Genomic DNA, 18,558 nt, shown 5'->3' with positions numbered 1-18,558 from the left:
AAATCCTACAAATCTTCCGACGTGAGCCAAAAGTTGCAGATAATGAAAACAGGTGGCGCAGGATCAATGTAAACAGATTAAACCATCTGCTGTATTTAAATGAAAGGAAATGTACAGGTGGTCGAAAATGTACTTCATCAATTGTTAAACTTATCAATGTTAATGTGGGTAAAAGTCCACACTACAAAAAGTCAATATCAAGCATTGGCTTAAATGACCTGAATTGAGGAAATGTATCTTGTTTTGAGCGGTTTTCACTCATTTAGACACTTTTCCTGATCGGACCAAGTTTACTTTGCTTGTTTGAGGACATTTCAGACCAGTTCTAGGGTAAATCTCGCTTGAAATAAGAAAGTAAAACTGCCAATGAGATAAGACCAGTTTTTCTTACCCCATTGGCAAGAAAATTACCTGAAATAAGGACGAAATGTATCGAAACAAGTCAGAAACATCTCAGAACAAGTGAAATAATCTGGGAGAAATGCCCAAGAACTTCTTAACTAGTCAAAACAACTAAAATTTGGATTATTATGCTCAAATTGAGATGTTTATACTGATCTAGTTAATTATTGTTTGCAGTATGATACATAATAATAACTTTTAACCCAACGGTAAATTGAAAGATATTGTTAGGAAACATTTTCCCGCCAAGCAGGGGCACAATGTGAGATCCTCAGACCTTAGTGGGCAGGACAGTCTCCCATGGCCAACAGTGATATTATGCTAAATGAAGAACACAAGGTAGCGCGATATAAACAAGGAAAAGAATGTGAGGCTGCTAACAGGAGAGTAGCGTTCTGTGCTGCTTGCAATAAACCACGCCTCAGTCGACAGCCTTTTTTTTAAATAAGCGACTCCCTCTCGCCAGTGGTCACATAGTGCAAAAGCTGCGCCACATGCAAGAAGACGAGCGTCCAACGTCGTGTATGGAGCAATGTTGTCTAGGGCTGTCACGATAATTACTACACCGACTTATCGTTCAATAAATAACACATAAACGATATATTTTTGGCCTCGATATTTATGGTCTGTACATTTATTAGCCCATCCTTGAACCGCCACCTTAACGTGGTGCAGGGATTTGAGTGTCCGAATGATCCTGGGAGCTCTGTTGTCGGGGGCTTCGTGCCCCTGGTAGGGTCTCCCAGGGCAAACTGGTCCTCGGTGACGGGTCAGAAAAAGAGCGGTTCAGAAGCCCCTTATGAGAGACCAACAGGCCCAGTTAATTGTGAGGCCGTCCTTCTGTGGACCCACCACCTGCAGGAGGAGCCATAGGGGCTGGGGCAATGTCATTTGGGCAGCTCCAACAGCTACAACGTGTAAGTGTAAGTAGAAGTAGAAGTAGAAGTAGAAGTAGAAGTGGGAGTGGGAGTGGGAGTGGGAGTGGGAGTGGGAGTGGGAGTGGGAGTGGGAGTGGGAGTGGGAGTGGGAGTGGGAGTGGGAGTGGGAGTGGAAAGAAAGAAAGAAAGAAAGAAAGAAAGAAAGAAAGAAAGAAAGAAAGAAAGAAAGAAAGAAAGAAAGAAAGAAAGAAAGAAAGAAAGAAAGAAAGAAAGAAAGAAAGAAAGAAAGAAAGAAAGAAAGAAAGAAAGAAAGAAAGAAAGAAAGAAAGAAAGAAAGAAAGAAAGAAAGAAAGAAAGAAAGAAAGAAAGAAAGAAAGAAAGAAAGAAAGAAAGAAAGAAAGAAAGAAAGAAAGAAAGAAAGGAGGGAGGGAGGGAGGGAGGGAGGAAGGAAGGAAGGAAGGAAGGAAGGAAGGATGGATGGATGGATGGATGGATGGATGGATGGATGGATGGATGGATGGATGGATGGATGGATGGATGGATGGATGGATGGATGGATGGATGGATGGATGGATGGATGGACATTTAATAGCATTTCCCCATAATTTTTTCTTTGTAAAACAAAGCAAATTGAACTACATTACATTTCATCTTGTGTGGTATTTTAGGATATGATGCTGCACTTTTAGAACAAAGGTTTACTGTTATTTTTATGCCTGAGAGTTGACAGTATCGTTAGAGTCAATAATATCGCTTATCGCAACACTTTCCTGCCTCAGTATAATCGAACTTCAAATTTGTCATCGTGACAGGCCTAACGTTGTCCTTGTTGAAGGCAGAAGATCTGGCCCCATGTCTTAATTTTCAAGAATTTACGGCACGCAAATTTTGAGCAATATATAACTTAACCATTTAACAAAGTAGATATTTTTCCTCTTCCTTCATCTGTTACCACTGTCCGGGGGTCATTTACCAAGTGCAAAACCAGTAGCTTGTGGAGCACTCATTTTTTGCAACCAGTCTCTCATTCACATATCCAATATGAGGCTTTAATACAAGCTATTGCGATGTCGTCACATCCGGGGGCTGTGGTAAACAATTTGATCTTTCAAACAAACAATAATAGTTCTGTGATATCCAAAAACAATGTTCACAAAAAGAGCATTGCTTCCCCGGTGCTGTAACAGATGTGTCATTTTACAAAACAGCATTAGAGGCCAGGATGCGTCAGCTGTTGCCGAACATTCACCAAAACATCCGGTGAAAGTCAACAAATAACAACAGTGATCGCTCGTATACAGCAGTACTGGCCTTTGCAAATACATGCACCAGTCTGGATAAAGGAGGGCATTAGTTGTACTTGTATGTGCCATCGTTGTTTCCAATTACTAGCCCTGCCACAACTACGACCTCTACTTTAAATACAGGTATTACTCGACCCCTCCACTTCTCTTCCTGCTAGTATTACCTTTAGAAACTCTACTCCCGCCAGTAACAAAGTGAATTCACTTAAAAGGCACTATAGCTGATTTTATTTTTCTTGTAATGGAAGGAAATTAGTTTTGTCCTCCTTTAGAATATTGCAAACTGAGACATTTGTGGGATGCACTTATAAAGCATCTGTATAAATGTCATGAATTTCCAGGCTGGTTTCTTGCATTTCTGTGACAGTGGCCCTGAAAAGTGACCCTGTTAGCTGTGTCTATAAACATGTCTCTGTGAAGAATTGAGAAGTGTATTCACCAGCTTCTTCTTTTATTGTTTGTAACAAAAGAAAATAATATAGGTATAGAGGTAAAGGTAAAGGTATAGAGCCTCACAGTAAAGTCCTTTGTCATTTTTATCTGCTAAAATTGCAAATAAAGATTCACTCCTTCTTTACTTTACCACGTAACTGCCACCTTAGGGTTAGGTTTGGGGTTAGGATTAGGGTTAACAATTATTTACATCCAAATCTCAAAGCGTATTGACTGGAGATCTTGCAGCCCATAACTAATTTGAAAGTCAAGACCTTCTAGTGTCTAAAAATGTGTGAGATCTGTGTGAGTGAAACAGAACTTGTGTTACATTTGCCGTTCTTAACCCATATTATATCCTGAGTAAGGCTAACTAACCCTAACCCCCTGATCAGAGGCAGGGGCGGACTGGCCATGTGTCCATTCTGGAAGAGCACAGAGGGGCCACTGGCTCTAGGGCCACCGGTCTGCCCCCTCACTCACATACCCTTACCCCCAGGCGTAACCGAGCTTTACCCAAATCTTAAAGCTTAAAAGAAAAGCATCCAAAAACAAAAATGTGCTGGAAAAGCAACAAAAACAGTGACAAAAAAGTGACAGAAACACGCCAAAATGTGACGAAAACGTGATGACAAAGCAATGAAAAAAGCGATGAAAAAAACAACAAAAACATGACAAAATAAAACCCGAAAAACAAGAGACGAAAACACAACGAAAAAGTGACAAAAAAGTGACAAAAAAGTGACAAAAAAGTGACAAAAAAGTGACGAAAACACGCCAAAAAGCCACAAAAAAAGTAATGAAAAAGCAGCAAAAACAAACAACAACAAACAAAAATGGAGCGACAAGGTGACAAAAAGCTACCGTCACTTTTCTAGATTCTAGCTTTCAAATGAGGCGTTAAAGTGTTGCTCTCCAGTCAAGAAGCCTTTGGATTTGGGTAAAGCCGAACTGGAGAAAATGCTCTCGGTTAAGGCGGGGGGCAAGAGGTTTACATATGTATTTGTGGAAGTGTCGCATTTACGTTAATTTGGGCCAGGCTGAACCAGAGTCCAGGGCTGTTTTTCAGTCCCAGTCCGCCCCTGATCAGAGGGGACAGCACGTAACAGGTTAAGTAGAGTTTTTAAGGATCTTATTACTTTTACTCCACTACATTCGAAGGATAAATACTTCACTCCACTACATTACTTCAAAGTAAAATGTTGATGGTGTTATGCCCATTTAAAGGGACTATACAGAGTTTAAACATTTTTAAAATGATGTATTTTCATCCCCCTAAGTGCAGTGTTAATTTTGACAACATATTTTAGTTTTAGTCTTAGTCTTTTGACGAAAATGTAATTCAGTTTTAGTCGAGATTTAGTCAAAAAAATATCTTCAATTTTAGTCTAGTTTAGTCGACTAAAATTGCAAGTAATTTTAGTCGACTAAATTTAAGACAATTTTTGTCGACTTTACATTTTTAATATTTATTATAATCATATTTAATGTTGTTCCTCTGCTTCATGGAGCTGATCCACATGAACAAAGCTCAGAGCTGATCCTTTGACAGTGAGTTTACATGATATGAGGCTCTTTCAGACGAACAACAGAGGTTTGGATTATTCTAGTCTCTCCTTTTCATTTTTATTTAGTCTTATTTTAGTCGACTAAAATATCTGGACATTTTAGTCATAGTTTTAGTCTCAAGAAATTTTTTAAATTTAGTTTTAGTCCAATTTTAGTCGTCAATAATATCACTTTGACTAAAATTAAGACTAAATATTTTAGTCGACGAAATTAACACTGCCTACATGTTACAGCCCTGTCCTAATATGTAGAATGAGCCCAGACCTGTTCACCACAACTGCCTCTAAAATCCTGCTCTGTCACTCAGAAAGGTGTTGATTCGGGTCTGAAGTGCCGTCATGCACGAGCTTAATATAGAAGCTGCAGTTACGCACAAGACCTGAGGTGGCAGTAGAGAGCACAAAATGACTAACTTGCATCGAGCCCCTTTAAAAGCCTATTGCTTCAGAAACGTTTGTGCAGATACTGTCAATGCCACTGACTCGCAACAAAATCAAATCAATGCCAATTTTCTTTTTGGCCCAATGTCACAACCGCAGTGTCCTCACCGGGCTGTACAAACATGGCTGATTTACAAACAGGAACAGTTTGGAAATCAGTCACGACACAGATAACGAAATGTAAAAGTCCCGAATGAGCAGATGGATGGTTGCCCCCGACAACAATAACATCCGGCGGCTGCTCCAGCGCAAGCTAATCCAACCAGATGTGCCGAAACATCCTCTCACCTGACAGTGGTCCCCGATGTGGCGACGTGAGGGTGCCCGTGTGGTCCACTCCGCCGAACAGGGCCAGCTCCGGGGTGTTGGTGGGCACGTGCGTGTTCTGGCCCTGGTGCCCGCGCCGGCCCGTGCCCACCGCGGGGCTCCGGTTGGGGGTCTGCGTCTGCTTGGCCGGGCCCAGGTGGTGGAAGTGTCCGCTGTCCGAGCCGCTGCCGATCGTCCCGTCCAGGCTCATGGACCGCTGACCGGGCTCCTTCGGCTTGCTCTTGCCCGCCCCCATGAGCTGACCTGGGAGAGGGGAGAGGGGTAAGTGAGGGTTGTTATCAAGGTCACTGCTGTCCTGCTTCTGTGTGGTTAAAGTGCAGGGGCGGACTGGCCATATGTCCATTCTGGAAGAGCACAGAAGGGCCACTGGCTCTAGGGCCACCGGTCTGGGCCTCTCACTTTACTGTACCCTCACCCCCGGGCGAAACCGAGCTCTGCCCAAATCTAAAAGCTTAACCTCTTAACTCCCCGAGAGATCTTTTTCCTCACGTCATCAGATTTTTTTTCATCATTTTTTTGTTGGATATTCAACTCATTTTTGTAACTTTTTTGTCATTTTTTTTGGACTTTTTTTCCCCACATTTTTGTCACATTTTTCGTAAAAAAAAATTTATCAAATTTTTGGTCAATTTTTGGTCTTTTTTCGGTCCATTTTTCGTCAATTTCTTGTGACATTTTTGCCACTTTTTCATCCATTTTTTGTCACTTTTTTGTAAATGTTTTGTCACTTTTTTTTCGTCCATTTTTTTTTTTCATCAGATTTTTGTCACATTTTTGTCATTTTATGGTCATTTTTTGGGTCATTTGGTCAATTTTTTTGTCAATTTTCCATCACATTTTTGTCTGTCACATTTTGTCACATTTTTGTCAATTTTTTGGTCATTTTTGGTCAAATTTCTGTCATTTTTTCGTCCATTTTTGTAATCACATTTTTGTCATTTTTATGTCATTTTTTGTCCATTTTTGGTCTTTTTTTCGTCAATTTTTTGTCAATTTCTTGTGACATTTTTTGCCACTTTTTCATCAATTTTTCGTCACTTTTTTGTAAATGTTTTGTCACTTTTTGTCACACTTTTGTCATTTTGTCATCATTTTTTATGTCATTTATGAGTCATTTTTTGTCAAATTTTTATCACATTTTTGTCAATTTTTGTCAATTTTTGTGGCATTTTTCGTCAATTTCTCGTCACTTTTTTGTCACATTTCCATCATTGTTTTCGTCTCAGTTTTGTTGCTATTTTCACAGCTTTTTTCCAGAAGCTTTTGGACTGGGGTAAAGCCAAACTGGAGAAAATGTGCTCGGACAACGTGACAAAAAGTTACCATCACTTTTCTAGATTTTAGCTTTCAAATGAGGCGTTACAGTGTTGCTCTCCAGTCAAGAAGCTTTTAGATTTGGGCAAAGCCGAACTGAAGAAAATGCTCTCGGTTAAGGCGGGAGGTAAGAGGTTAACATATGTGTTTGTGGAAGTGTCGCATTTACGCTAATTTGGGTCAGGCTGACCAGAGTCCAGGGCTGTTTTTCAGTCCCAGTCCGCCCCTGTTAAAGTGCATGTTAAATTAAATGAAAATACTAGTGATTATTTTTGTTCTGCCTTTGAAGAACTTTACTCATTTCTGCGTTAGATGATACATTGTCATCCCGGCTCCATTCACTGCCCCCGCAGCAAACAAAGGCACTCCTCATTTCTTTGTAGTCTACGCAAAATACAGTATCATTGCACTGCAGACTTTTAGGCCATGTGTGGGATTACCGGATCCAATGGCTGAAAACACTACGCAGTAAACCTAAAAAAAAAGTAAAGGCACTGAATGGGACTTTATCGGAGACAGGAGCTGTAAATGAGAGATTTCTTTTATGTCTTCTATGTTGTTTTATGTCGACCTGGGCTGTCAATGGCTTCAACACGATAAACACGTGCGGCTCACATCGATGAACACTTAGGAAATACTACAGTAACAGCTCAGCTCTAGCCTCTGGCACATGTTGTGTTCAAGGCTAGATGTTTGGAGTGTGGTTCAGGGTTTCTCTGGGAGAGGTCAGAGCTGAGCTGTTGAAGCTAAATGCGGTAGAATGCTAACTTCTTGAGCAGCTTAAACTCTGACTTATTGATTTTTTTCACATAAACCTGCATCTCTGGGGCCATGTTTTCTTCTTGAGCAATGACTACGAGTAGGGATGTCACGGTTACCGGTGTAGCGGTAAACCCCGGTAAAAATGTTGACAATAATAATTACCGTCTAATTTTTGAAAAAATATTTTACCGCGGTGGATTACCACGCCTGCGGTTTAGGCAAAATGAGCCTCATGAGCCGCCGTCTCATCTGCTGAAGCTGCCACAGGCGCCTCTGTAGCTACAACCAAAACAAAACTTTCTCGAAGCTGGAATCATGTCCGAGACGACAGCGCAGGATCTATCAGCCTCAAGTCTGGACATATTTTGGGTATTTTAAGAAAGCTGAAGGACAGTTGATAGAGACAGTTTTCCCTTTTGCGGAACGTGCAGGAAAAAGTGTCTCTAAAGCAGCACGACTTCGAACCTCTGACTCTCCTGCGTGACCGTCTCCCACAGCTCTATAGCAGTAAGCTAACGTTAGCGTTTTAGCTGAAATGCAGATGTGGGACTTTGAGGGAGAATGTAACGAGTCGCCCCATAGTGCGGCTGCAGCGCCACCGCCAGCATAAGCCGTGTCCGGATACCTCCGCACAATGGCACAGTGCGTTACGGGGCTCCCAGTGGCAGATTCACTTTCGCCGCAGTTTTATGAATTTAACAATGATCACTGTCTGATGGCATTTCCCAAATCTGCAAAGCGAAAGCTCACTGGAAGGAAACAAACTGAGGACAATTTTCCTGATATAGACGGATTATCTTGTTCAAAAATATTCTTCTTCGTTTCTGACGCTATAAATAGTACATGTAATACCCTCGAAACATCAACAACACATCGTTATAGTTCCTTTACTTTGATGTGAAAAGGCTTTGTCTGTACTTTTTTTTAATGTAACAAGCACTGTTAAACTTTTTTGAAACAATTTCAGTTTGTGTAGGACTATCAATGCTTTCTGAACACACATTAAAAATAATACCGCGATTAAACCGAAAACCGTGATAATTTTGGTCACAATAACCGTGAGGTAAAATGTTCATACCGTGACAGCCCTAACTACGAGTACATTAAAATGCCACTGTCAATCAGTTGTCTTTCATTTTCATCCTGAGTAGAGATATTCTTACATGTTGTAGTACTGCATAATTCTACTTCGGTATTCAAAATGTCCGTCATAACAACAAAAGTCACACGACTGAAAAGCATGTATATTCCACATTATTTTGAGATAAAGGAACTGGAGGTTTGTATTTTTATACAACAGTGGAGACACGCACATCCAGCATAACTAAACAGCGTGCAGGAATAATATAAACTGAGATAAGGAAAACAAGTCAGGACATGCTTGTGAAGCTCCCAAACTAATTTGATTCTTCACACTAAAAGAGTGGCGTTTCAGGCGACAACACGACCCAGCAACAACAACATCTGGGCTCATTGTACACATTAGGATTTGGCTGGAACATGTAGAGGGAGGAAAATACATCATTTTAACATTTTTAAACTCTGTATAGTCCCTTTAAAGACCAGCATAGAAAGTCCATATGAGCCAGGAACTTCTGGGTGCCAGCCGCCATTTTCTTATGGTTGCAGGAAGAAGTCGGCCATAATAAGTCCATTCTTATTTTTATATACATGGATGAGGAGGCGAGACAAGGGGTGAGACGTCCAGACTACCTCCTCCTGAATTTAAAACTGCAGTCTTTTTAACATGTCCCGCATCATTCTATAGACATGAGCTCTAATATTTCTTCTGCTGTAACATGTTAGCCTGGGAACCAGACTCACCGCTGAGGCAGTGCTTGAGTCTGGTGATGGCCGGCACATGCACAAGCAAACAGGAAGCCGAGTAAACCAATCAGCGAATCATGCTTCTTGATTTCATGTCTGGTAAAGGGTCGAGTTGTCGCCTCTTTTGGTGTGAAGAATGTTACTTCTCAAGCCTGCGCCGACCTTTCCCCTTTTCCTCAACCTTGTATTATTAAGCAATAGGATGCGCATTACAAGTACCTTCAGTGTCCGGTGTTCTCCACCCGCTGGGGTCCAGTCTGTGCTGTTCCCTAATTGCCAACAGCACATCTCTGGAGCTGGTCCAGGTTTCGTTAGCACTGCTCAGTATGCAAACAGGCAGCCCGCTGACATGCGTCCAAGGTCACCGCTGCCTACCGTTTTATCCAATCTACGAGAATCAATAAGAGAAACTAAGCCTTAAATAGAGCTCCTGTGAGCAGTAGATTCTCACTCTGGTGATGTGACAAGGACAAAAGCACCTTCTGCTGGTAATCACTCACTTCCTTGTTACGGGAAAACCACTGAATAAAACAAGGCTGCTGCGTGTTTTCAGTTCTGGTAGAAAACACGAGGAACAAGTTACTAGCCTGGTGAGACCCCTCTATATCTTTTCATACAGAGCCAGTGGAATCAGATTTGTTTATTTGCGTCACATGTTGCTCACACGGAAGTCCCCTTAATACCAAACTGTTACCAATCTACGAATGGCGCCCAGAAGAGAGAAAGAGTTTTCTTCCAATCGGCGGTAAATGACCAAAAACACTTCGACAGTAGGTGAGTTTCATGATTCATAATCCTGCAAGACCGCTAATAACACCGCATATTCAGATGTGCGCCCGTCGCTGATTGGTTTACTCGGCTTCCTGTTTGCTTGTGCATGTGCCGGCCATCACCAGACTCAAGCACTGCTACAGCGGTGAGTCTGGTTCCCAGGCTAACATGTTACAGCAGAAGAAATATTAGAGCTCATGTCTATAGAATGATGCGGGACATGTTAAAAAGACTGCAGTTTTAAATTCAGGAGGAGGTTGTCTGGACGTCTCACCCCTTGTCCCGCCTCCTCATCCATGTATATAAAAATAAGAATGGACTAATTATGGCCGACTTCTTCCTGTAACCATAAGGAAATGGCGGCTGGCACCCAGTAGTTCCTGGCTCATATGGACTTTCTATGCTGGTCAGAGTATACAGTAAAATTATGTTTTTTCCTCCCCCTACAGGTTCCAGCCATGTCCTAATGTGTAGAATGAGCCCAGACCTGTTCACCAACTGCCTCTAAAATCCTGAACTGTCACTCAAAAAGGTGTTAATTCAGGTCCGAAGTGCCGTCATGCACAAGTTTATAGGGGGGTTTTATGCAAAATCAACTTTTTCAAGATTTACATCATGTTATTATGTCATTCCCTCATTAAAAACATGCCTGAAGTGTTGCCTTGGCACATTCACGTATTTTTGAGTAATCTGTAAAAACTCTGATGGCGGCCATTTTAGGGATAGCTTTGCCTGAGTCCTCCTAGGAACGCCCCCACCTCCTGGAGACGCCTCCGAGCTTTCGTCACCAGCCGAGTAACCAACCACTGCTCCGCAGCAGAACCCCCTCCCCACTGATGCCACAGACAGCGTGTGGAGGGGGCGTGTCTGAAAGGGTCAGAGGTTCTTAAAGAGACAGAGGCCTATTTCAAGACATTCACTACAGCCATTTTGAGAGAGCAATTTTATACAAGGCAGTTATTCTAATTTACTGCATTGACAGACAAACAGAAGGTTTGGTCATCATTGTAGTGTGATATAGACTGGTGCTATGTGATTGAAAAAAGCATAATACCCCCTCTTTAATAAAGAAGGTGCAGTTACACATATGACCTGAGGTGGCAGTAGTGAGTATAAAATGGCAAACTTGCATCTAGCCCCTTTAAGTCATTATTGAGCACATTATTCTTACCTCCACGTGTCTTAACATACAAAACATCATCCTAATTTTATTCTTTTACTATTTTTATTTTTGCATCCTTTTCTAAATAATGGAGCTGGTTGCTAGTCCGTGTTTAACGCTATGGGGGAAGCCCCGCTCCCTCAGTCCACAAAATGTCCCTTCTCTTTTTGAAGGCATCAGAAGGGCAGCATGTGTGGGGCAGAGCAGGATTCACTGATGAAAAAGAGATCCAGGAGTATAGTTTAGGGTTACTTTGAACACGAAATATGAAAAATGTGGTGTGAAGTTTAAGTATTTATTTCACAGTGCAAGTGTAAATTTTACTTTCCACCACTGATTTCCTGTCTATCTGTATCTAACGACTTTCCCGTGGAGTTTTATGCCCCTGTCTTCACTCGGATATTATTTTACTATTTACAAATTTCTTCTACAATTTCCTCGTGAAGTGGCCGGGCATGATCGATAGCGGAACAGTTAGAAGCCCTTTGTGTCTGGCCTCTCTCCCCCCCGACAGCCGCTGGACAAACGCCCACAGATGCAACATGTGTCGGAAAAAAGGATGTGAGACAGCGACTTGATCCCAGAGCCAGGGGAACAGCTGCTCCGCGCACAAGTACACACAGGTACACACAAGTACACGCTAACTACTACCCACCGCTGTCGGGGGAAGTGCCGCGCTCGCAGAGGAACAGTGCTGTTTCATGTGTCGGTGACTTGTCTCTGCTCAGACGGAAATAGCCGGTCTCCCTGTGAGTCACTCAGAGTCCCGAAGCCGTCGCTGGACTGGACTGTGTTTGTTTTGTTAAGACGGTAAACAGTGAGATCAGGAGAGGCTACGTTCAAGGATTCATACCGACGATTGTTATTTAAAGAAGCACGGCTGCTGGAATAGATCATCTAAGTCTTAAAGGAACAGGCCATCGTTTATCCATACTGTGATATGTTCTTACCTGAGCTTAGACGAGTTGATGCGTACCTGTCTGGTCTTTGTGCGTGCCCTCGGTCACGCATAAAGACCAAAGATGTTGTTAGCATTTGGCCTCTCCCTGCATATTCCTATAGCTCCAAACACGGGTGAAGTTAGAAGCTACCACGCTCTTCCACGGCACGCACAAAGACCAGACAGGTACGCATCAACTCGTCTAAGCTCAGGTAAGAACATATCACAGTATGGAACGGTGGCCTGATCCGTATGATTGTTGTGAGGCGCCCAGAGGTTCTCACAATAATCATGCTGATGTATTGCACAAAAAAACCCATCACTGGTTTTGCCTCTTTGTAAATATGCTCCTTATTTCAATGATTCACCTTTAATTTCCTTTTCATGAGCATTGAGCCTCTTTTTCTTAAAGACTTCCCCCCCGCTCACTTCCGTCAATAACCTTTAGGAGTTACTGCGCGGACGCTGTGCTCCTCGTATCATTACGCCTCACAATATTGTACCCCTTTTTATCTGCTTATAAAATCGACAAGCTACATTTCTGTGTAAATATACTTCGCATGAAAACACATCACGTAACTTTATTTAAATAGGGAACACGTGGAAGAGCTTGGTAGCTTCTATCGTGAGCTTTTTTGGAGCTATATGACATGTGGGAGAGGCTGCGTATGTGCTCCGTTTGCGTGACAGAGCGCACGGACAAAGACCAGACGGGGATATATTAACTCGGCTAAAGTGAGGTAAGAACATATCTCAGTATGGAAAAATGGTGGCCTATTCCTTTAAAGCGTCTCCTCCTCTTTTTTTGTAACAGAGGTGGTTATGTCGCTCCAAATTCACATGATCCATCAATTTTTTTTTTTTTTTTTTACCTTTAGCAATCTGTTTAGGGTTAAAGGATAGGATTAGGATTAGGGTAGGCCATGAACAAGAATATTCATGGCCTACGAGCATGGTAGTTGGTAATGAGCAGCTTATTCATATCTTTACACTCATATGAATACTTAAAGCTAGGGTACCTGACTTTTTGTTGTTGTAAAGTAGATTTGTTTCTACCACCATAGAGTATGTTGTAAACACTGCAAAAACCTTGAACCTTCTTTCATGGTCTTCACCTAGTTTTTTTTTTTTTGGAGCGATAGAAGATAGAAGTAGAATGCTTATTGTTTATATGCATGTTTCAAACCCCAATTTCGACATTCAGGACGGATTTTGTGAAAGCTAGAAACGAGTGCGGACCAAATCAGAAAATATCATAGTGTGTGCCGGAAAAATCAGGTACCCCAGCTTTAACGAGCACTGCCTGTTTGACTGAGATCCAGATTAAATCAAGTCTAAACTGGCTCTAAAGTTCCTGAAATAGATCCAAATTGGACTAAATGAAGTCTAAACCAGATTAAAAGCATGAATGAAACGATGTCTAATTAAAACGACTTGGGTCTAAAATTGCCGATGTCCCCCGTGCGGCGTAGTGATTTATTCATCGCTATATTTTCATAAATCCAACATTATTTCCACTGCAACAGTACAATCCTTTCACCACATACGTTTCAATTATCTCCAGCGAAGGGGGGGGGGGGAAGTGCCTATAGCTGTGGGATGTGTAGGCGGGAAAGCATGGGCAGCTGTAGCTCGGTGGGTGTTTTAAGTGAAATAAGCATGAAACATAATTACACAGGTGCGGCAAGCCTTGTGTATGAGCGAGAATGTGCATCCAATCCACACACACACACACACACACACACACACACTACAGCACACAAGCGTAGGAGCGCGTATAGGATTGTCAATTCAACTCCTGCCAGGATGTAAATCTACTTCACCGGGAGGCAAGGCTTCCTGGTGAGCGGCGGCACTGAGTCACGGGCCCGCGGGTGATGAACACACGAGGCAAGCGCGTTTGATGAGGCGGGAATGCGAGAGTGGGGTATAGGGTCGCTCTGCGTGGAAGATCAGAGCGGTAGAAAATAGAATATGCTTGACTGACGGGCAAAAGGCGGGAGAATCGGCGATGAGGGGAAGTCTTACCGAGCGGGAGAAGCCGATGTTGTACGTGGCGATGCTGGAGTGATTATTAACGGCTGGCGTTTCAAGTCCCGCTCGAGGAGTTCATAATGCGGCTCTGTCCGTATGCATGACGCTTCGCCCACATTGCGTTCAGTGGAAACGTTGGTGGCGGTTGCGGGAGTTAGTGAGGATTCCTGCAACAGCGCCGTCAGTGAGGCAAGGCGCCTTTACAAGATGAAAATATAAAAAGATGCATAACATCAGGGGCGGACTGGCCATATGTCCATTCTGGAAGAGCACAGAAGGGCCACTGGCTCGAGGGCCACCGGTCCCGCCTCAACCGAGCTTTACCCAAATCTAAAAGCTAAAAAAGAAAAGCATCAAAATAGCGAGAAAAAGAGGATGAAAAGTCCACAAAAACATGAGAAAAACACAACAAAAAATGATAGAAAAAATAATAAAAAAACAACAAAAAATGACAAAAATGTGGCGACGTGACGAAAAGTTTCCATCACTTTTGTAGGCCTTAGCTTTCAAATGAGGCGTTACATTGTTGCTCTCCAGTCGAGAAGCTTTTAGATTTGGGTAAAGCCCAGTGTAAAAAAACATGAATCTAAAAGGAATTCCGTGGAGTATGGTGTGCCACAAGGTTCAATTTTGGGACCATTATTATTTATTATTTATTTTGCTTCTGTTTCTATGACCACCTTTCCTGTTCTTTTTGCTGATGATGCCAATCAAAAAAATAATAATAAAAAGCCGAACTGGGGAAAATGCACTTGTTAATGTTAAGGCGGGTGGTAAGAGGTTAAAATATGTATTTGTGGAAGTGCACAATTGCGCTAATTTGGGCCAGGCTGGTCAGAGTCCAGGGCTGTTTTTCAGTCCCAGTCCGGCCCTGCATAACATTTTGATTATACAGTTGCCCTCAGTACAAAACATGCTCCTATGACCAGCTCAACACAGTAAATTATATTTCGGTGTGGGTAATCAAAGATGGATGAGGAACTAACATACAAAATAATTAATTTGTGTATTTTTCTTTTCATGTCTTTAAAAAATGTCAAAATGATGTATTTTCCTCCCCCTACATGTTCCAGCCATGTCCTAATGTGTAGAATGAGCCTAGACGTCATGCATGAGCTTAATATAGAAGCTGCAGTTACACGTATGACCTGAGGTGGCAGTAGTGAGTATAACATGGCTAACTTGCATCTAGCCCCTTTAAGCAATCGGTTTAGGGTTAAAGGATAGGATTAGGGTTAGGGTAGGCCATGTACAAGATATTATTCATGGCCTATGAGCATGGTAGTTGGTAAAAGTAATGAGCAGCTTATTCATATCTTTACACTCATATGAATACTTATCAAGCCCTTCCTAAATGACTGAGATCCAGATTAAATCAGGTCAAACTGCCTCTAAAGTGTCTGAAATAGACCCAGATGTATTCAGTAACTAAGGAATATAACATATTGCTTAAACAGACCCCTCCTGGAGCCGCCACCTTAACTTGGTGGAGGGGTTTGAGCACCCGCATGATCCTGGAGCTCTGTTGTTGGGGGCTTCGTGCCCCTGGTAGGGTCTCCCAGGGCAAACTGGTCCTAGGTGACGGGTCAGACAAAGAGCGGATCAGAAGCCCCTTATGAGAGACCAACAGGCCCGGTTAATTGTGAGGCCGTCCTTCCGTGGACCCACCACCTGCAGGAGGAGCCATAAGGGGCTGGTGCAATGTGATTTAGGCAGCTCCAACAGCTGCCCCCACGACCCGGCAACGGACAAGTGGAAGAAGATGGACGGATGGATGGATGCTTAAACAGAATACGTGAATGTATTAGTCATTACAATTCAAGCAACTCATTTAAAAGACAAGTGCATTTAAATGGTTTGCACTGATGAAAGAACAAAAAAGGCCAAACCCCCCCAAAAAATGCATCACCAAATCAAGTTGGATTCTGGTGTGTAAGATCTGTATTCTATCACATCGCACTCCCCATGTGATAGAATGGGGATTGCGAAGGAAAAATAAATCTTTGACTGCACTTTTGCACAGTGAGTAACTTTTGGCAAAATATACATTAAAAATAGGAATATACCAAAGTAGTGTAACTCAGCTACATTTTTGAAACAGTGCTATGTAACACATTTACCTTAATAAATCCTTTTCGTAGTTCCTGTGGGGCTAATACAAGTGTTTATGGGGGTCTTTCATCTCCCCCTGGTGTCTCCGACCAGAAAACCATGTTTGCAACTTGACTGCCACCGGACCGGAGCCACCAATACACACTAATAGACTCACGAAGAAGAAGCTAACAGGCTAACGCGCAAAGCTAACTGTGGGCTAGCGTCACTTTAAACAGTATTTACAGCCAAGTTTGAGTGAAAAAAATATTTCCATTGTATAATTGGATGCACAGTAACCCTCTCTCCCTTCGCCTTTCCTGTCAGCGTAGTATTTACTCTCCAAGACAGTTAATAAGTTAAAAAATCGCAACTTGCTACGACACCTGCACCTTGTGTAATTATACACCTGTAAAGTATCTATTATAGAAAACGCTATCTCAATGGCCGCCGCCTGGGCGCCGCCATGTTTATTTCCCATACCGACTTTGAAGCTAAGCAGGGAAGTGCCTGGTTAGAACTGGGATGGGAGACCGTTTGGGAACGCGGTGCTGCTGTCCGAGGAAAACCCGCTGTCACTAAAACGCGAGTGCACGAGATCTCACTGCCGTGCGTGTGCGCGCATCCACACAGGGCGATGTGTGTGTGCGTGTGTGTGCGTACGTGTGTATGTGTGCGCGTGCGCATCCAAACAGGGGTATGTGTGCGTGTGTGTGCGTGTGTGTATGTGTGTGTGTGCGTGCCCAAAACCTGCTCAAACACGAGCCTCTAATCAAACGCGCTGCTCCGACTGATTTCTCCTCCGTGTGAATAAAAGCGAAAATGAAACAAACACTTACCGAGCGCATGGCCTGCACTGCGTAGTTTTTTTTTCTTTTTTTTTTCCTTTGCTGCTGTGCATTTGTTTTCTATTTTGCTTTCACGTATTGTGAGCCCAGAGGTACATTTTCTTCTAAAGCAGCTTTGAAAGCATTGCCAATTTTATTGTAAGGTTATAAATACTGTCTAACAACGATCATTAGGCTATTTCAGTTCAAAACCTACTCTTTCTTTTTTGATTGTGCCCTACCGGGATGCACCAAACCACGGGTCCTGCACCGTGAACCAAACCGTTACAGCTGAACCCCTAATATTTCTCCATAATTATTCCACTGTCTCTTGAATCCTGTTCCCCGAGTTTAGCAAAAATATTGTCGTAGTTTATAAGAAAGGAGCCCGGGTGCATCACACACTCCAATTGCAGTTTGTTTGAAAAAAATTGTTGCCTTCCTTCTTTTACTCATTTATAGTGGCCATACTTTTTGGAATGGGTTGGGAACCACTGGTCTACAGCTGAACTGTCTGACGGGATGGACATTTCTTTGTAATCACTCACAATCTCAGAATATCTAATGTGGAGACTAGCGAGGCCCGGCCGAAGGCCGGGTCTCAGCTAGTAATTACATAAAATTAAACAATGTGGATTTTCTAAGCGGATAAAAGGGGGACTATATTGTAAGGCGTAATAATACCAGGAGTAGTTTGGCATCCGCACAGCAAAGTGAAGATTACTGCGCGGATTTCGAACTACTCCTGGTATTATTACGCCTTACAATATAGTTCCCCCTTTTATCCGCTTAGCAAATCCACATTGTTTAATTTTGTGTAATTATACTTTGTAGTGGAACACTTCACGTAACCATATTTAAATAGCGAAAACGTGGAAGAGCTTGGTAGCTTCTATCTTGACCTGTTGTGGAGCTATAGTGGAGAGGGGGAGAGGCTAAATGCTAACGCCGTCTGCGCTGTGTTCACGTGACTGAAGGCACGGGGGAAGATCAGACAGGTCCTAAAGAACTCGTCAAAGCTAAGGTAAGAACATATCTCAGTATGTAAAAACGGTGGCCTATTCCTTTAACTGTTTAAAAAAAAAAAAAGACCATATATGGGTGATTCCAGAGATGCCGTCTGTATCTATCCAAGAAACACATGGTTTGTTTGTGTCAAAACAAAAATGGCAGTTCATGAGTCCAGGGAAATGAAAAAGAATTCATAAAATCCACACTGAGAGCACTGAGAAACACTCTCCTGAATCAACAAATCTGACCCATTGCATTTTCTTTCAGGAATAACAATACATTCTTGCATTTGTGTATCTTCTTTCCAGATACACAAAGTACTTTACATTTCATTATCTATTGTTCTTTTCATCAAACTTCAGGTTAACATCACACACTACTGACCTGTTACCTCATATTTACTGAGCTATGATTCATTTCTAATAAGGTAAATGTGTCTTTTGGAGCAGCCTTTACAGCGAGTGACC

At 42.4% G+C, this 18,558-nt stretch overlaps 1 protein-coding gene across 2 annotated transcripts in view; it reads right to left on the bottom strand.

Moving 5' to 3' along the window:
* The window catches only part of LOC306980053 (proto-oncogene tyrosine-protein kinase Src-like), a 69,394-nt gene that overhangs the window by 32,434 nt on the left and 18,402 nt on the right, over nt 1–18,558 (bottom strand). For both annotated transcript variants that reach the window (XM_079579281.1, XM_079579280.1), the window contains exon 2: nt 5,314–5,595. In XM_079579281.1, coding sequence (XP_079435407.1) covers nt 5,314–5,587 — 274 coding nt within the window. In that variant the 5' untranslated portion in view covers nt 5,588–5,595. The remainder of the gene's footprint in view (nt 1–5,313; nt 5,596–18,558) is intronic.

This window comes from Gobius niger (assembly GCF_951799975.1).
Source record: "Gobius niger genome assembly, chromosome: 20".
In the NCBI taxonomy this organism is placed as follows: Eukaryota; Metazoa; Chordata; class Actinopteri; order Gobiiformes; family Gobiidae; genus Gobius; species Gobius niger.
Note: the sequence above shows the minus strand (reverse complement) of the source record. Positions and strands in the feature narration are given on the sequence as shown.